The sequence below is a fragment of the Dermacentor variabilis genome, chromosome 1, assembly GCF_050947875.1.
Source record: "Dermacentor variabilis isolate Ectoservices chromosome 1, ASM5094787v1, whole genome shotgun sequence".
In the NCBI taxonomy this organism is placed as follows: Eukaryota; Metazoa; Arthropoda; class Arachnida; order Ixodida; family Ixodidae; genus Dermacentor; species Dermacentor variabilis.
Window position 1 is genome coordinate 288,798,590 of NC_134568.1, and position 16,645 is coordinate 288,815,234.

General features: G+C 44.9%; 1 protein-coding gene and 1 pseudogene across 3 annotated transcripts in view; both read right to left on the minus strand.

Moving 5' to 3' along the window:
• The window catches only part of BBS9 (Bardet-Biedl syndrome 9), a 66,121-nt gene that overhangs the window by 36,079 nt on the left and 13,397 nt on the right, over positions 1-16,645 (minus strand). For 2 of the 3 annotated variants that reach the window (XM_075677780.1, XM_075677768.1), the window contains 9 exons: positions 13,584-13,746; positions 12,731-12,795; positions 10,597-10,710; positions 10,330-10,504; positions 9,761-9,845; positions 9,595-9,682; positions 9,415-9,510; positions 7,785-7,914; positions 3,806-3,981 (listed from right to left, as the gene is read on the minus strand). In XM_075677780.1, coding sequence (XP_075533895.1) covers positions 3,806-3,981; positions 7,785-7,914; positions 9,415-9,510; positions 9,595-9,682; positions 9,761-9,845; positions 10,330-10,504; positions 10,597-10,710; positions 12,731-12,795; positions 13,584-13,746 — 1,092 coding nt within the window. Of the gene's footprint in view, positions 1-3,805; positions 3,982-7,784; positions 7,915-9,414; positions 9,511-9,594; positions 9,683-9,760; positions 9,846-10,329; positions 10,505-10,596; positions 11,411-12,730; positions 12,796-13,583; positions 13,747-16,645 lie in introns of those variants that run through there. The other variant, XM_075677788.1, reaches the window with a different exon arrangement.
• LOC142568268 (U2 spliceosomal RNA) lies at positions 1,047-1,226 on the minus strand (annotated as a pseudogene).

The following is a 16,645-nucleotide window of genomic DNA, read 5'->3' on the forward strand; positions in this document are numbered from 1 at the left end:
AAGAATTGGGGATAAGAGTTAATGGAGAATACCTTAGTAACTTGCGATTCGCTGATGGTATTGCCTTGCTCAGGGGACCAATTGCAATGCATGCTCACTGACCTGGAGAGGCAAAGCAGAAGAGTGGGTCTAAAAATTAATCTGCAGAAAACTAAAGTAATGTTAACAAGTCTCGGAAGAGAACAGCAATTTACAATAGGTAGCGAGGCACTGGAAGTGGTAAGGGAATACATCTACTTAGGGCAGGTAGTGACGGCGGATCCGGATCATGAGACGGAAATAATCAGAAGAATAAGAATGGGCTGGGGTGCGTTTGGCAGGCATTCTCAGATCATGAACAGCAGGTTGCCATTATACCTCAAGAGAAAAGTGTATAATAGCTGTGTCTTACCAGTACTCACCTACGGGGCAGAAACGTGGAGGCTTACGAAAAGGGTTCTACTTAAATTGAGGACGACGCGACGAGCTATGGAAAGAATAATGATGGGTGTAACGTTAAGGGATAAGAAAAGAGCAGATTGGGTGAGGGAACAAACGCGAGTTGATGACATCTTAGTTGAAATCAAGGAAGAGAAATGGGGGGGGGGGCATGGGCAGGACATGTTATGAGGATGGAAGATAACCGATGGTCATTAAGGGTTACGGACTGGATTCCAAGGGAAGGGAAGCGTAGCAGGGGGCGGCAGAAAGTTAGGTAGGCGGATGAGATTAAGAAGTTTGCAGGGACGACATGGCCACAATTAGTACATGACCGGGGTTGTTGGAGAAGTATGGGAGAGGCCTTTGCCCTGCACTGGGCGTAACCAGACTGCTGCTGCTGCTGCTGCTGCTGCTGCTGCTGCTGCTGCTGCTGCTGCTGCTGATGATGATGATGATGATGATGATGATGATGATGATGATGATGATGATGATGGTGGTGATGATGATGATGATCAGTCAAGGAAGGCGTGCGAGGGCAAAGAAAACAGGCGTCGCGGTTTTCATTCCTTTCTACAGCGAAGCTGTTTATGGTTAGGGCTCCGTGCATTTTTCTTCTGCGTGGGCAAAAACCTTGGGCCGATCCCGAAGATAGTGCAATACCGGGCCGACCCGCGGCGGAGGTGAAGCAGGCTTCAAGCACTCCGCCAACTTGCAAAAATAAGTTTAATATCTTGGGTCCAAATAGAACCCGTATCAGATATTAAACTCATAAGAACAGATACTACACTTTGACATGCGACGGCCATGTCTACGTTCGCACCACCCTCTCTTTGTCGGCGTTCCAAGCGCTTGCGTGTCTACTTTCCTTTCCTTCCGCTCTCCCGTGGTGGCGGTCCCGTCGAAACGTCACGCGTGTCTAGTTTCCTCCGGCTCCTCGGGGCGGAGGTCCCGTCGTCCACGCGAATGTACATAAAGATCACGGTTAATGAGTTCGTACCTTTGATCGAAATTCTGCGTCACCTCTGTGTCATGCGCTAAACAGCTTCGCTGGTCATCCACCTTCAGAGAGTGAAACGGCTCATGATCTTTCTTTTTTTTTTAGAAAAACCATTGAAAATCGTGCACCGCGTAATAATAGACATAGACACGAAGTGCTCTTTCCGAAGTTCTATATAGATGGCGCTCACTACTGTTAGTGCACTCGTACCGCTGTATGAGTGCATCCTCGGCCCGATGGTGTTCAGTCTGCTGCTCATTGCATATGTTCATTGCTATTCGCACATTTCTGCTACAAAATTTTCAGTGTATTTATTTAGTTATTTATTTATCTTAGAGAGATTATGTTAAGGGTTTTTTGCTCACACATCAGTGTCTCCATTCTGTACAGCGATCTTGTTTCAGCTTGACAAGGATTCTTTTTTTTAAAGCGAAGCATTTCTTGGCAAACATCTGTCATTTTGATAGCATCTATCTATCTAAAAAAGTATGGGATTTTACGTGCCAGAACCCCGATCTGACTAAGAGGCACGCCGTAGTGGTGGACTCCGGAAATTTGGACCACCTGGGGTTCTTTAACGTGCACCTAAATCGAAGTACACGAGCATTTTCGCATTTCGCCCCCATCGAAATGCGGCTGCCGTGGCCGGGATTCGATCCCGCGACCTTGTGCTTAGCAGCCCAACACCATAGCCAGTAAGCAACTACGGCGGGTTATCTATCTATCTATCTATCTATCTATCTATCTATCTATCTATCTATCTATCTATCTATCTATCTATCTATCTATCTATCTATCTATCTATCTATCTATCTATCTATCTATCTATCTATCTATCTATCTATCTATCTATCTATCTATCTATCTATCTATCTATCTATCTATCTATCTATCTATCTATCTATCTATCTATCTATCTATCTATCTATCTATCTATCTATCCGCTTACGTCTTGGTGCTCTCATTGTCATTTTGTTAACTTGGTATCTACCAAAACTGGCATAGTATGACAAGTGTGTATGACGAAATGATGGGTCATGGCATGAATATCATGACATACGTGTCATGTAGGTCATGAAACAGCCGCCTACATCTTGGTGCTCTCATGGTCATTTAGTTAATTTGGTATGTACCACAATTGGAATATGACAAAAGTGCATGACGAACATGAATGATAGGTCATGGCGTGAATGTCATGACACGCTTGTCATGTAGGTCGTGAAAAACCCGCCTACGTCTTGGTGCCTCATGGTCGTTTCGTTAACTTGGTAGGCTCCCCGCCCACTAGTTCGCATAACATCGATTCCCACAGGACGTGGGATCTGCCGGCTTTTTTTTTTTTCATACGCTATGGTATATTTGCAAACGTATGGTGTCCCTGCATGTACTCCTTCGTAGCCAGCACTATATGGAAACGAATAAAAAGCCGGCAGGTCTCACGCCCTGGGGGAATCGATGTTATGCGAAGCAGTGTGCCTACCAGTCAGCTGCCTACCAAGTTAACGAAACGGCCATGAGAGCACCAAGACGTAGGCAGCTGTTTCATAACCTACATGACACGCATGTCATAACATTCATGTCGTGACCGCTCATTTATGTTCATCATACACTCTTGTCATACTATGCTAATTTTGGTACATACCAAGACGTAGGCGGCTGTTTCAAGACCTACATGACACGCATGTCATGACATTCGTGTCATGACCAATTATTTATGTTCGTGGACAGACAGACAGACAGACAGACAGACAGACAGACAGACAGACAGACAGACAGACAGACAGACAGACACTGTCAAAATGGCAAATGTTTGCCAAGAAATACTTCGCATTTAATACCCTGAGCGCCGACTACGCCCCGTCGAGCTAAACACAGACGCCCTGTCAGAACAAGCAAGCTTTGTGCACGAATTCGAATCCAATCCACGGAACAAGTCGCAACGAACCAACGTTCCGTCATGACACCAAGAACAAGCATTAACGAAACCAATGTTACCACCTAAATGTCAGTATATTTTGAATCGTGGGATTTATTATTATATTATATATTAGTAGTAGTAGTAGTAGTAGTAGTAGTAGTAGTAGTAGTAGTAGTAGTAGTAGTAGTAGTAGTAGTAGTAGTAGTAGTGGAAATAAATAAATAAAAGATATCGCTCATGCATGGGAAGCCCCAGTTCACAGGCTGTGAACACGGAATTCTAAATAAACGGCGACGATGCCGAGCGACACGCGCCGATTGATGGAGGAAAGAAGGTGCATCTTTACAGACAGCGCCAACAGCTTGTTAAAATAAAGTATGGCATAGTAATGCTAAGCTTAGCCTTCAAAGTATGCAGCAGCTTACCAGCAGGAGGGGGAGGTTACCAGAAGAGGAGAGATATGCACTCACCCTCGCTGCTGGACTTGATGGCGTTCTCCAGCCTGCTGAGCTCCTGTTCCACCTCTCTGAGCGAATACTCGCGACTCTCCGGCGCCGCGGCCACACTCAGGCACGGGTCGGTCCCCAGGTAGCTGCAGCTGAGCTGCCCCTGCTCGGTGAGCCTCACTATCGCCCCCTGCATGCTCCTAGGAGAGAATGGCCGTCGCTGTAACTAGAGTTCAGCGTTTACCGGTTAAACCGAAAAAAAAATGTACGACGAATTTTCTCTTTCCCCACAATTTGCTTTTAACTAAATTCTGGAAATCAAATTTATCAGACGACTAAAATTTATCAGAGAGCTTAAGCCGGCGATCGGCGCGCACTTGCGAGCTTCTTGCGCTCCGATGCAAGGAGCCTGGCGAGGTCAGAGTCACGTGTCAGCCTGCCATTTGTCTCTTTTTTTTTCCCTTATTTTCTGCCGTGAGGGGAGGGGGGGTGGAGGTTCTGGCACTTGGAAGGGCCAGGGAACTCTTGCTCCGGTTCCTCGCAGGCTTCGCGATGCAGCCACTGCAGTGGATGAACGAGGCAAGTTCACTGATGTTCACGCGGAGCCATACTAACTAGCCTTCCTGCTTTCTTTCTCTTTTTTTTTTCTGAAATATTTGCTGGAGGTTCGTACCTGCACAATCATCGCAAACAATGTCTCGTTCTATTTGTGCTCCATCATCAAATGCATAAATTTTCTGTTCGTATCACCGCATGGAGTTGTGCCCTTGCTTATAGGCTGCTTCACGAAAACTTGGCGAATTTGTGTATTGTGTTGAAGAGAAGAAACTGCACGTTTCAGCGGCAACAAATTTTTTTCAAGGTGAAAATTTCAGCGCAAGACCCAAGACAACCCACAAAGAAGAGACGAGACAAGCACTGGCGCTTGTGCTTGTCTCGTCTCTTTTTGTAAGTTGTCCTGGGTTTTGCGCTGAAATTTTCACCTTCAGAATGCCATGTACCAACTAGCCCCAACCGAAGTTTTATTGAGGCAACAAAATTAGTGAATCAGACACACAAATAAATAAACGCAAGCTTGACACAAAGATTTATCCACCGAGAAAAGTCAGCGAAAATCTGCGTGGGAAAAACATATTTACCGAAAACAAACGAATTTTCAAGTGGAAATAAAAACTGGGAATAGTACGCCTAAATTTAGGAAGAAGACAATCGAAAACGCTGAACCCTAGCTATAAGGACAGAGTTGCTAAGCAGTATACCACAGTTATTTTCATCTCTTCTCGGTGCTTCAGCCACCACACTTCAATATTATCCTGGTTAGTCTCCGTACCTTGCCCCACACTCTGCGTCACTAGGGATGCGTTATCTTATCTTTCTCGAGCCAACAGCGTTTGCAACATCAACCCCAAGTGAAAAAAGTTTCTTTTCCTCATGTTTTCAATATGCAGGGTGATCATTTTTAAGTTTCACGGAATTTTTAAAAATCGCCTGTTCACACACATAACTTGCACGAGAATCAAAACACATATTCAACGAATTAACAAAAGATAGCTAATTAACTTTTTAATTACATTACATTACGGCACATATGGCAATTTACGACTTGTAGCCGGTGAGTTTGCAAGGCATGTCAACTTGTAACGAATTTCCAGAATGGCACCAGTTTGGATAGATGCCCCATCAAAATGGCCGTAAAAATGCACTGTTCCACTTACTTTTTTAACAAAACGCTCTTCTATGAATTAAAAAACAAAAGTAACTGGAGCGGCCATGTATTTCGTCCGACACCTTGGAAAATATTATCTCAAAACTAACGTCATCCTGGAAATTCATTTCAAGTGGATACGTCTTGCAAACTCACCGGCTATAATCCGTAAATTTCAAAACGTGCCGTAAAGGATATAATTAATAATTAATTAACAGGTTAATTAGTGAATGTTCCTTAATTCGTTGATTATGCGTTTCGATTTCTCGTGCTAATAATTTCCACTTCTTTGAATAATCCAGCTCAAGGTCAAGAATTAGGCTGTATGCCACAGGCGATTTTTTAAAAAATTCCTTAAAACTTAAAAATGGTCCCCCCGTATAACCAAGCTGTCACACCAATTTCTTTTTCTTCAAACCTGAAAGAATTGACCCACAATATCGCGACATTTTTTTGCAATCATCATAAAAATTGCTAACACCTCAAGACAGAACACGAATGAATAACTCTCGTTTTTCCTTTTCTTCAATCAACCAGCGCTTTTTCGAAAAACACAGTGCGCATACTTTATGATTTGGTCATTCGTATCAGTATCGGTGACATAATCAGTGGAGTTCATCTAAACTGAATTTCCCAGAATCGTAGCCAGTCGGTGCTTGTTGATTAAGCAAATTTTCTTCTTTTTTTTTTTTAACGTTCTTCCCTTTCTTTGCCTACAAGTGCGCCCAACGTATGCATGCCGCTTTCGTAGGAACGCGCACGCTGGACACGTGCTTTAAGTGGTGAAAAACCAGACCGCCTGGAAAGCACTCCTCACAATCACGTGGCATCGTAAAAGCCCACGTGTTTGCTCGGTTTCAAGCGGACGAGGTCACAACTCACAGGGAAGCGTTCGCAAGTATAGTGCGCACATGTGGCTCTGTTCTCCCATCACCACTTCGGCGGCACCACTTTGTCCGAAGCACATTTATGGTTCACCACTTTAGGCGGTATAAGTTTACTAAAGCTCCGCCTTCTTACACACATTGGTGGTCCTCTACATCGAGCACGGTCAAGATTTTTTTTTTAACATGTGTACGCATTTGGCGCAAGAATACCGATCAATCCATAGAAGCTTAGTCCGTGCAGATGTGCAGAGGCTTACGCGTATGTGTAGTCAATGTATTATTTTCATTACATTATGGGGTTTTACGTGCCAAAACCACTTTCTGATTATGAGGCACGCCGTAGTGGAGGACTCCGGAAATTTCGACCACCTGGGGTTCTTTAACGTACACCTAAATCTAATTGCACGGGTGTTTTCGCATTTCGCCCCCATCGAAATGCGGCCGTCGTGGCCGGGATTCGATCCCGCGACCTTGTGCTCAGCAGCCCAACACCATAGCCACTGAGCAACCACGGCGGGTAATGTATTATTTTCCGCTATTCTTAAGTTTGAGTCATGAACCAATTAGTCAAGAGCACGTATGAGTTATTTATAAGAAGTATAAGATGCTTTTTTTTTTTAATCCGGGCAGCCGGTTCGCCGAGGGTCGAACCCTTGACTACACCACGTTTGCCGTGTTTTCCACAATAAAGCATTACTGCGAACGCGCACATGCAACAAAGTAACGGACACGCCACAGGGCGCGTCACCACTTTCTACAACGTTCGAGAGGTGCCTTGCCGAGCAAAAAAAAAGAAAGTGCGTATACTGTCAGAAGTTGCTTTGTTCAAATTACGATTTCGGTGTCTATGTACGTGAGCATATGTGCCTGTACGCATGCCAACAACCACAAACACGCCAGATGCGCTATGCGATCTGAACGAGAAAAAAAAAAGAAGGATAAAAATTACGCATAGCTCCAGCATCCCCAATCAGGTAGATCTCTGCAGACCTCTGCCTTAAAATATCGCTTGTTTTCTTTTTTTTTTTCTGGTTTCTCAGAAGCGCACCGGTCTAAGAATAAAGCGTTTTGTGCAAGTACTAAGACTTCGTGGTGTTCTGTTCAAACTACGATGCCGATATAGTTCCTTTTCTATTTTATAGCTGCAAGGCTAAGGGGGTAGCTCAAGCAGAGCAACTCGTGACGGCGGTCAGATCCATTGGGCACGCCTGCTGCTATGCGCTGAACCTGAAAAACGTGAACCCCACCGATGTCGACACGGCATGCGTCGCAGAATCCGAGACGCGGCCAGCTGCCAAGCGAAAGCGAGCGGGGCCTGTTGTGCCCAGCTGCGCAACCGTGCTCGCGTGCGAGGGCAAGGCACCACCGTGGCGAAGGTGTACGCGCATGCAGCAGCGAACATGACGCTTACTGTATCGTCGTCCTCGCCAGCGCAATCGGAGCCGACGAGAGCTGGGCAGCCCACTTGAGAACGGTATCGTGGTAGACGAGTAGCGTGCTCCTCTGCGTGGCCATGAGCAGCATCAAGCTGCCTTCCGTCGCTAAGAGCGCAAGAAAGCAAAGACAAGAAGAAAAAAAAAAAACAGTACGACGTCATGTGCTCAGCGTGCACGCTCAACAACATACCGCAGTGATCAAAATATCAGAACGCCTGCACAGATATATGCTGCTTGGGTTTTACTTTTTTTTTTCACCCCCACTACTACTGAGCCCCGATAGGTGCGTGTGCGGCAGGTTCGTTGAAATCCCGGTGTAATACGAGATGTGAGGGTCAATTTCGGGACCGTGAAATGGCAGGAAAATAACATTTTTATCCGTGCGCAACATAACTAAATAACGCTTATACGTCTAAAAATCTTGGCACCCAAATATAATGAGAGAGGCGCTCCTATATTCGGCACATAACGTCGTATTATGTGCGGTTTTTTTACGATGCTACCTTTACATACGTGCCGCGATCGCTTTTGAAGCATTCGCTCACTGAACAAACTGCCATAAAGGCAAGCTGATATATAGCGCGAATGACGAAGCGATCGCTTTTCCGATCTTTCAGACCGTGGCCTGTAAGACGACACTCTATATACATACATGCCCCATGTCCCCGAAAAGGTAGGCAAAAGGCGTGTTATAAGAGCATATATATTACGTGCTCATGATACACGCAAGGACGAGGCGGCCGTGGCAAGTTGTGCGTACGCAGTAGTATAGGTAAAAATGTACAGTGGTTGCTTTTCGGCAATGGATAAAGCCGTTTTGCCCTTCGGCTAAACTGCTGTCACTGCAATTTGCTTCGCGTATTATATACTATTGAGACCGTATGCAAAGGGCACGGTGCCCCGCATTTGCAGCGCATTGGTTATCAGGGCCCATACGTGGTGAGTCAAGCTTGAACGGACTCAAACGTACGAGTCGTATACCTGTCTCGACGAGTCAACTGCCATTCACTAACCACCGACAGAATGCCAAAGATGAGAGGCCGACATCAATGCAAAAACCCACATATAAGGAATTGGGAGTTAATCTCAATTCACTACGGCCGCAGATTGCTCCACGATAAGCCTCACCGAACATTAATTTGCTACAAACCACACGTCCACTGTGTTCACCAACCGCCTGCACCAAATACAAGATAATGTGGGGTAGTTTCATTTCACATGCGACCCAACGTCGACTGCATTGGAAATGATGTGCACCATAGAATTTCTGTCAAAGCAAGCTTGAATTCCGACCACTTTAAAAAAGAAACTGATTCAGAGCTTTTCTAACAGCTTGACGCCATTGTTTTGTGTCAAGCGACATATATGCCAGGCGACATTACATTTATTAATTAATCTTGGAAACATTATTGCACGAACTATGGAATTTTTTTATCCATCCTGTTTCTCCATACAAAGGCGGTCACCATGCAAAAGTTTATAAAATCTTGTAATTTCTTTCTTATAGGACTCAGTATGATCATGTATGATCGTTAGATATGAAAATTCCCGGGTGTGTACGCGGTTTTAGTGTAGTACCCTCCCAGTTACCAAAGGTTCACTTACAACTTGGGTAGGGAAAGAAACACGCTGCCGTGAAATCCAACACCTTTAAAAAGTGCAGTTCGCCACTTGGTTTAAAGGCAAAGAATGTGTGTTCACCTGAAAAAAAAAAGAAAGGAATTAAGGCGGCCACTACATTTACTCCATCTTCAAGGATACGTAGCGCCTTCGCACTCCACTCACCTAGAACTAATATTAGTGTTGGGCAATTGGAAAAACTTGCCACTTTTATGTCGATGGCCTCCTCCCCGATTGAAACAGACCAGTCCGCCTATGAAAGAAGTCAGGCCGTATAATCGAGGTGAGGTGATTTCTTGTGTTCTATGTAAGGGACATCTAGCACACTTACGACAACGCGTTTCCCTTTGTGTAGCCCCTCGGCGTCATCCGTCGGTTTTTTGGACGCCTCAGTAGCCACAGCCAGTGTCTGAAACCTGAACGATGCTTTAATCAAGGTCATATCAGGGACGCTTCATTTTTATCCACTAATGAAAAGGCAGTAACTTATTGCCAGTTCATGCAATGTAACACTATGTCGATGTCAGAAAGTAGGCAAAAGTCTTCATCGATCAACTACGCGTCTAAACGTACCAATATGTTTTTTTTTCTGGTCATGTTTAGCAACCGCTAGCGCGCAACATATCTAAAACTAGAAAGCGATCAATATTGGCGCTTTTAAAAAGGGGGCATGCACTGTTGTCGCTATGCGTTGCTCGGAAGTAGTCATCGAAACAAAAAGAAAGCCGCGTAAACGGAATCATCTACGAACGTCACGCGCCTGGGCAAAGCCCTGTTTGCGCTCAACATAACATTTCGTTTTACTCGAACGGTTTCATTTGTCATCGACGGCTGCCTGAATATAGTCCCAGGACGCGATAACTCTGCAGCACGTTCAAGCAGTTCGTTGCTTATACGCACCTAAAATTTTCCAAGTGGAAAGCCGTGTTTACGGTAACGAGGGAATCCGTTTTCGCAACGTACGCAAGAGGACCGGGCAGCAAAAACTCTGGCAGGTATCGCGTGAACGCAAAGTTCTCTTGCTCGAAAAACGTCAACGAGCCGTCCACACCTTGAACACACAGAAAGTCTTGTCCTGAAGAGAGGAGGGAGAAAAAGAACAAGGCGACGCTCAGGCGAACCGTCTGCGCGCGTCGACAAGCCGGCCACGCAGCCTCGGCCGCTCACCTTTGACGCCACCGAAGGGCCCAGCCACGCAGCAGTGAGAAGGCGCACTCAGAGTGTGCTCGTACATGAGCCTCAGCTTGTACTGCGTCCCGGGCTCCGCTTCGCCGGCGTCACCTTCAAACGCAGTTGAAATTGCCTGGGATTATCCTCGCGGTGCACATATGCCACGAGAACAGCATGCTACATTAAAGGATACCAACCATGCCCTGTCCTTTAAATATCCCGACAGTGTAAAAGGCTACACGGCAAATAAGTTAAGCGGGAATCCACCAGGCGGAGGGAGCTGCCTGAAAGGAAAGGTTTCCCCGGAGCAGGACGAATTTTTCTTCAACTCTTAAGCTCTCTTTATGGGAAACCCGAGTAGATTTCCTTTTGTACATAGATTCGTGCTAGACTCTCTGGTGGGCGACGATTTTTGCTTTTAATGAAATGTCCTCCACCTTGCAGATTTTCGCAGAAGTCATTAACCGCATTCGCTGTTTCTGCGCTTCGAATTGTCGATTAATTTGCTCCCGGTCTGCGATCTGCTAGTATCCTGGTTAGCTCAGGTGGTAGAGCAATCACCTCGGAAAGTGTTCTTAGGACACTCTTCGTACGCCCAGTTTCGGTATTGAAGCGGCAAAATGTGCATTTTCGTCGACGAATATATTAAGAAGGGATGGCGTTTTTAAGATCGCGTAAATTGCTTGTGCTTCCTGCGCCGTTCTTCTCCAATATTACCTTTGCAAGGTTGGCGTTAGAACCAGTAATTAAAAACTAATCTTAGTTAATTAGCGAACGGCTCGATCATCTAGTTTCCACTGTGCTGAAAGAACGAATAGTAAATAAAGCATAATCGCATTGGTTAAACTTTTTTTTTTTAATATAAGCCCGTATTCACAAAAAGTTTGAATTTTTCGTATAAGAGAAAATTGCAGTCAGTCGCCATTAAAATTAAATTATGGGGTTTTACGTGCCGAAAACCACCATCTGATTATTAGGCACGCCGTGGTACGGGACTCCGTAAATTTGGACCACCTGAGGTTCTTCAACGTGCACCTAAATCTAAGTGCGCGGGTGTTTTCGCCCCTACCGAAATGCGGCCGCCGTGGCCCCATTCTGTCGCCCTTTTCCTAAGTTATGCTGGCGGACGTCGTACTTGCCACGCTACTATACAGGGTGTTTCAGCGAACACTATCAAAAATATTTTTTAAAAATTGCCTGTTGCAGATAGCACAATTCTAGTCCTTGAGTTGGTCTACTCGAAGAGGCGGACATTACGTTAAGAAAAATTGGAATGCGTGTTCGACTAATTAAAAAAGAACTAATTATGTTTTAACTAATCACCTTATGGCGATAGCCGGGGTGTTATTATATATATATATATATATATATATATATATATATATATATATATATATATATATATATATATTATATTATATATACGATCCATGTTGCCATTTCCAAGAGCTCTGTGACGAAAGTGTGAACTAGATAAAAGTGGCTCCTTCACTGCTTACATCCCAGTTCGAATGCATAGGCTGTCGGTACTCTCTTGTGACCACTGATCCGAGAAACCAGGCCTAGTGTATCTATGCTGCTAACCTCCGCAGGGCATCGGGAGTGTGCGAGAGTGCGCTACGTCATGTCTCAGCTCATTTCTACCTTCTTCTACGCGGCAAGTACGCACTCCTGCTTTCTGATTGAGACGGTTACGTGCGCTCTGCCTCTGTCGGCATCAACAGACCCACCGAATGTCTTGCGACCAATGACAAAGCGCTTCAGCAACAAACATCACGTACTCGTGAAGTCATGAGGAGATAACGAGCAAGGCGCTGGCGCCATCGGTGCAGAGGATGCAGCCTTTGCTTGTATATATTTTTGGTTTCTCCGATACATTGAGCTATACTTTCGACCCGAGTGATTATGACGCCGCACCCCTAATTCTAGGGAGTGTATCTCCGATACTCTCACTTACTCGTTGTCAGGAATAAGCACATTGTTTATGGGGCGTGGCCTTTGTTGATAACTCACAGAAAATTTGCCAACCGTGTAATGGTCGGCAATAGTTTCTATTCGACCGTCGCCACCTCCATTAACAATGACTAAAGGTGCGAAGCAAAAAAGAAGTCATCATGATCAAAAGAACGACCTGTGAGGCTGTGAACAGATATTCTTCGTGGATGCAAAGTGGCAATGAAGAATTTGTCGGATCCCCTGAAAGAAAAAAAAAAAAGGATCAATCGCTTCTTTTTCCAGCGCTATAAAGAACTTCATTGCGCTAGTCTTACGCTTCCTCTGACACCTCTACGTAACTATATACATATACAATTGCGGCTGAAGATGCTGTGCAGCTGGAAACTTTAAAGTCACAGCCGTTTTCTAGAGACAGTTCTCTAAAACTTGAAACGCGACGGTTAACGAGGGCAAACGATTCTATCACGATTTCCCTGTTACTTACAGCTTATTTTGATCATATTGAAAACTTTCGTGAGAAGCATGCGATGACAGCTATTTCCGGGACCCTGTATGGTGACCACAGTATATCGAATAGCCTGACGTTACAACGAGTAGGGTGCTTTAAGACTGATTATTCACGTATGCCGGCAACTCAGAAATGCTATGCGACCATGTAGTTCTTTAAAGCGCATAGAAATCACATCATTTTCGGGACTTTTTTCCTTATTTGACATAGTGGCATTGATGACATTTAACTCAGAAGTGGCATGAACTAAAATAAATAACTTGTATTCAGTTTTAATGCTTCCTTACTCATTCTGCATGTCCATTCGTAAAAAAAAAAAACTCATGTATGATGTACCATAACAAACGAGTTCATTGTATACGTACGCATAGCATAATCGAACTATTTTCTTCCTTTTGTCAAATATGTCTATTGCTTATTCGTTAAGGGAACTTTACTTATTTGATTGACGGCTGTGGTCTCTCGACAAACACCTTCACCGGTACGTTCATTTAGCGCGTTCGCAAGCAACCATACTCACGAAACAAACTGTCCGAGTAGCACGTGAAGTATAGCTTGGGCCATTTGAAACTCCAGAAGCACGTGCTCTGGCCGGAATCCTTCGAAGGTGCCATCCTCCATTTGAGCGCATGTGGGCTGGTACACCCGCAACACGCCCGAGTGGCTGCCCACGAGGATTTGCTCTGCGTGAAGGCAAGCAACGCGATCATGGCTCACGCTACTCCAGGAGTTGCGCAGTTTTCAATGCGTTTGTGTTCGGCTGTTTCATGCGCCACTTAGATTATTTGTAGCCAGAGAGGCCAAGAGAGAACAAACACACAAAGTCCCTATCAGTGTTTAAAGATAGGACCAACGTTTATACCGAGGTATACACTTATTCAATGCTGTACAGACCATACTGGGCGTGACTGCAACAAACTGAGGACCTTTCTGCCTCTCCTCCCCCCCCCCCCCCGCTCCCGGCTTTTACTACACTGTTATTGCTAAAGCTGCAGGGAAGCGGGAAGAGCTCCTGCCTTTCGCTCTGAAGGCCTGTGGAGCGCGAGGACGGCCCGGCCAGAAGTTCTAGCACACAACCCGGTCACAGCTCTTTTCCCGCGAATGATGAACCTGCGTGCTTTCGACACAGGCCACGCAGTGCGTGCAAGAAAGCCCATAGGCAACACCAGGCACGAATAGAAAACAGTCCGGCTTGACCGGGCTGCACTCCACTAGCACCTGGTGATGAAGACGCGAGCTTGAACTGAGCCTAAATTTAGTCAAATGCAGCGATAAGCATTCACAATGCTCAAACGCCAACTGTTCGACGCCAAAACATTACTGAAGCGTGAAAAATGCAGACAATCGTTCTACAATATTGCCGTGCTTCACTTCATGCACCGTCAGTTCGCCAGACCGCCAAATACACCAGGTTCGAAGTGCAAGTTTTACTTCGGCTCCAGCGAGTGCACGGCCTCCTTTAAGCTTCGACCACGACCCGGCCTGCAGTCTCTTCGGCGTTACCAGCGTCGAACTCCAGCGAACGTGGGTTGATCGGTAAGTATCGTACGGCTCGATTCATCGCCGCTCCTTGGGTCGCTAGCGATGTGCGAGTCGAAGAAACCAGACGTGGCGGCGACCACTGGAGTGAAAACTCCCATCTTCAAGGGGCATCAGCACCGGTCCGATGTACAGCTGGCGTCAGAGAACTCTTCGGCCCACTGGAGAAGTTCCGCGTTTTTTTTTTTTCTCAAAGCTGCCCTCTGCTATAGACTCTTCGTTGGCACGCGTCCTTCTTGCACGCCGAACTCTTCGAAGAAAGCGCCTCGGTTTTACGGACAAATTCTTGCTGACGCAGACCCTTCGAGACTACCTTGCTCGATCTGACATTTCTCGAGAGCAGCACGTCCATAAATTGACAGTGGGCCCCATGCAAATAGAGGTATTCCATATTCAGGTAGAGGTTGCCGAGGTGCCCGTTCATGCACCCGAGAACGTTGAACAGCATGTTAACGAGCAGCGTGCTCGTTAACATGCAAAGAAGCCTCCCGTTCCTTGACGCGCTAACGGTCGGTCAACTTCTCCTTTTTCTTGTCTAAAACATGCACATATTCACGAGGACAATTGATCACATATAAAGGTAATGCTAATGTTGAGCCATTACTTAGTGGCACATACCCAAGAGAGGAGTTCGCTGCAAAGCAAGAAGATAAAGAAAGGATACTAAGAAACAACGAACGTTAAAAAAAGCAATAACAAAGTACAGCAGACTTCAGCGATTCCTTCGGCTCTGAACTCATTTATTGCGAAAGCAACAAGTATAATAATTTGAAAGAACAATGAAATATATGAAATTATACTTGATATTTATACTGATAATTATGTATTGATATCAGAAAAAGAAAAGTGTCGTTTAGATAAATAATGTGACTTTATCTTCTTTGAAATGTGCTCAACTTCCATTCTCTATGATACAATAATGAATTTTGTAGAATTCGAAATGCATACACAGAGTTAAGCACTCTAAGACTCCTCATATCTCAGTACATTACATTTATTCAGTTCAATGTTTGGCAAAAAGGCTTACGTCAATTTTTTTTCTTGGAGGCCGTTCAACAAAAAGTTTGGTGTTACTTGAAACTACTTTATTCAGATTCAGATCTTGATGGGGGGATGGTGTTTATTTTCGTTTATTTTGTGTGTCATCATGGCGAGGTTGCTTTGTGGACAGCGTAATAAGTTGTGAGAAGTTAGGTAACAGTCATATTCTCTGTTTTCATCAATCAGTGGGACAACGTCCAAGCATACAGGGTGTTTCAGCGAACACTTACAAAATTTTTTAAAGGTTGCCTGCGGCAGGTAGCTCAATTCTAGTTTATGAGCCGGTCTACTCGAAGCGGCGGACACTACTTGCGCAAGAAATTGAAATGCGAGATCGACGAATTAACAAGAATTCTCTAATTAACTTTTAGCTAATTACCTTATGACCCATATTGCAATTTACAAATTCTAGCCGTGGAGTTCGCAAGGTGGATCCACTTGGAACGAATTCCCAATATGACACCGGTTTCGAGATATAAATTCCCGCACTTTGCGGAGAAATGCATTGGCGTTCCAGTTAATTGTGTGCTTCAGTGCATGAAACTACGTTCTGTTAACAAATTAACTGAAACGCCAATGAATTTCTCCGCAAAGTTCGGGAATTTATATATCGAAACTGGTGTCATAATCACAATTCGTTCCAAGTGGATCCGCCTTGCGAACTCCACAGCTAGAATGTGTAAATTGCAATATGGGCCATAATGTAATTAGTGTAAGGCTTAATTAGCGAATTTTTATTAATTAGTTGATTTTGCATCTCAATTTGTTGTGCAAGTATTGTCCGCCGCTTCGAGTAGACCAGCTCATTAACTAGAATTGTGATATCTGCCACAGGCAACTTGTAAAGATTTTTGAAACTGTTCGCTGAAACACCCTATATACCTGCCCGACGTATCGGCAGCGTGGAATTTGTGATGACATTGAGGTATAAAGTTTCTTAAAAAATTAAATTAAATTATCGGGTTTTACGCGGACCACCAGGGGTTCTTTAACGTGCACCTA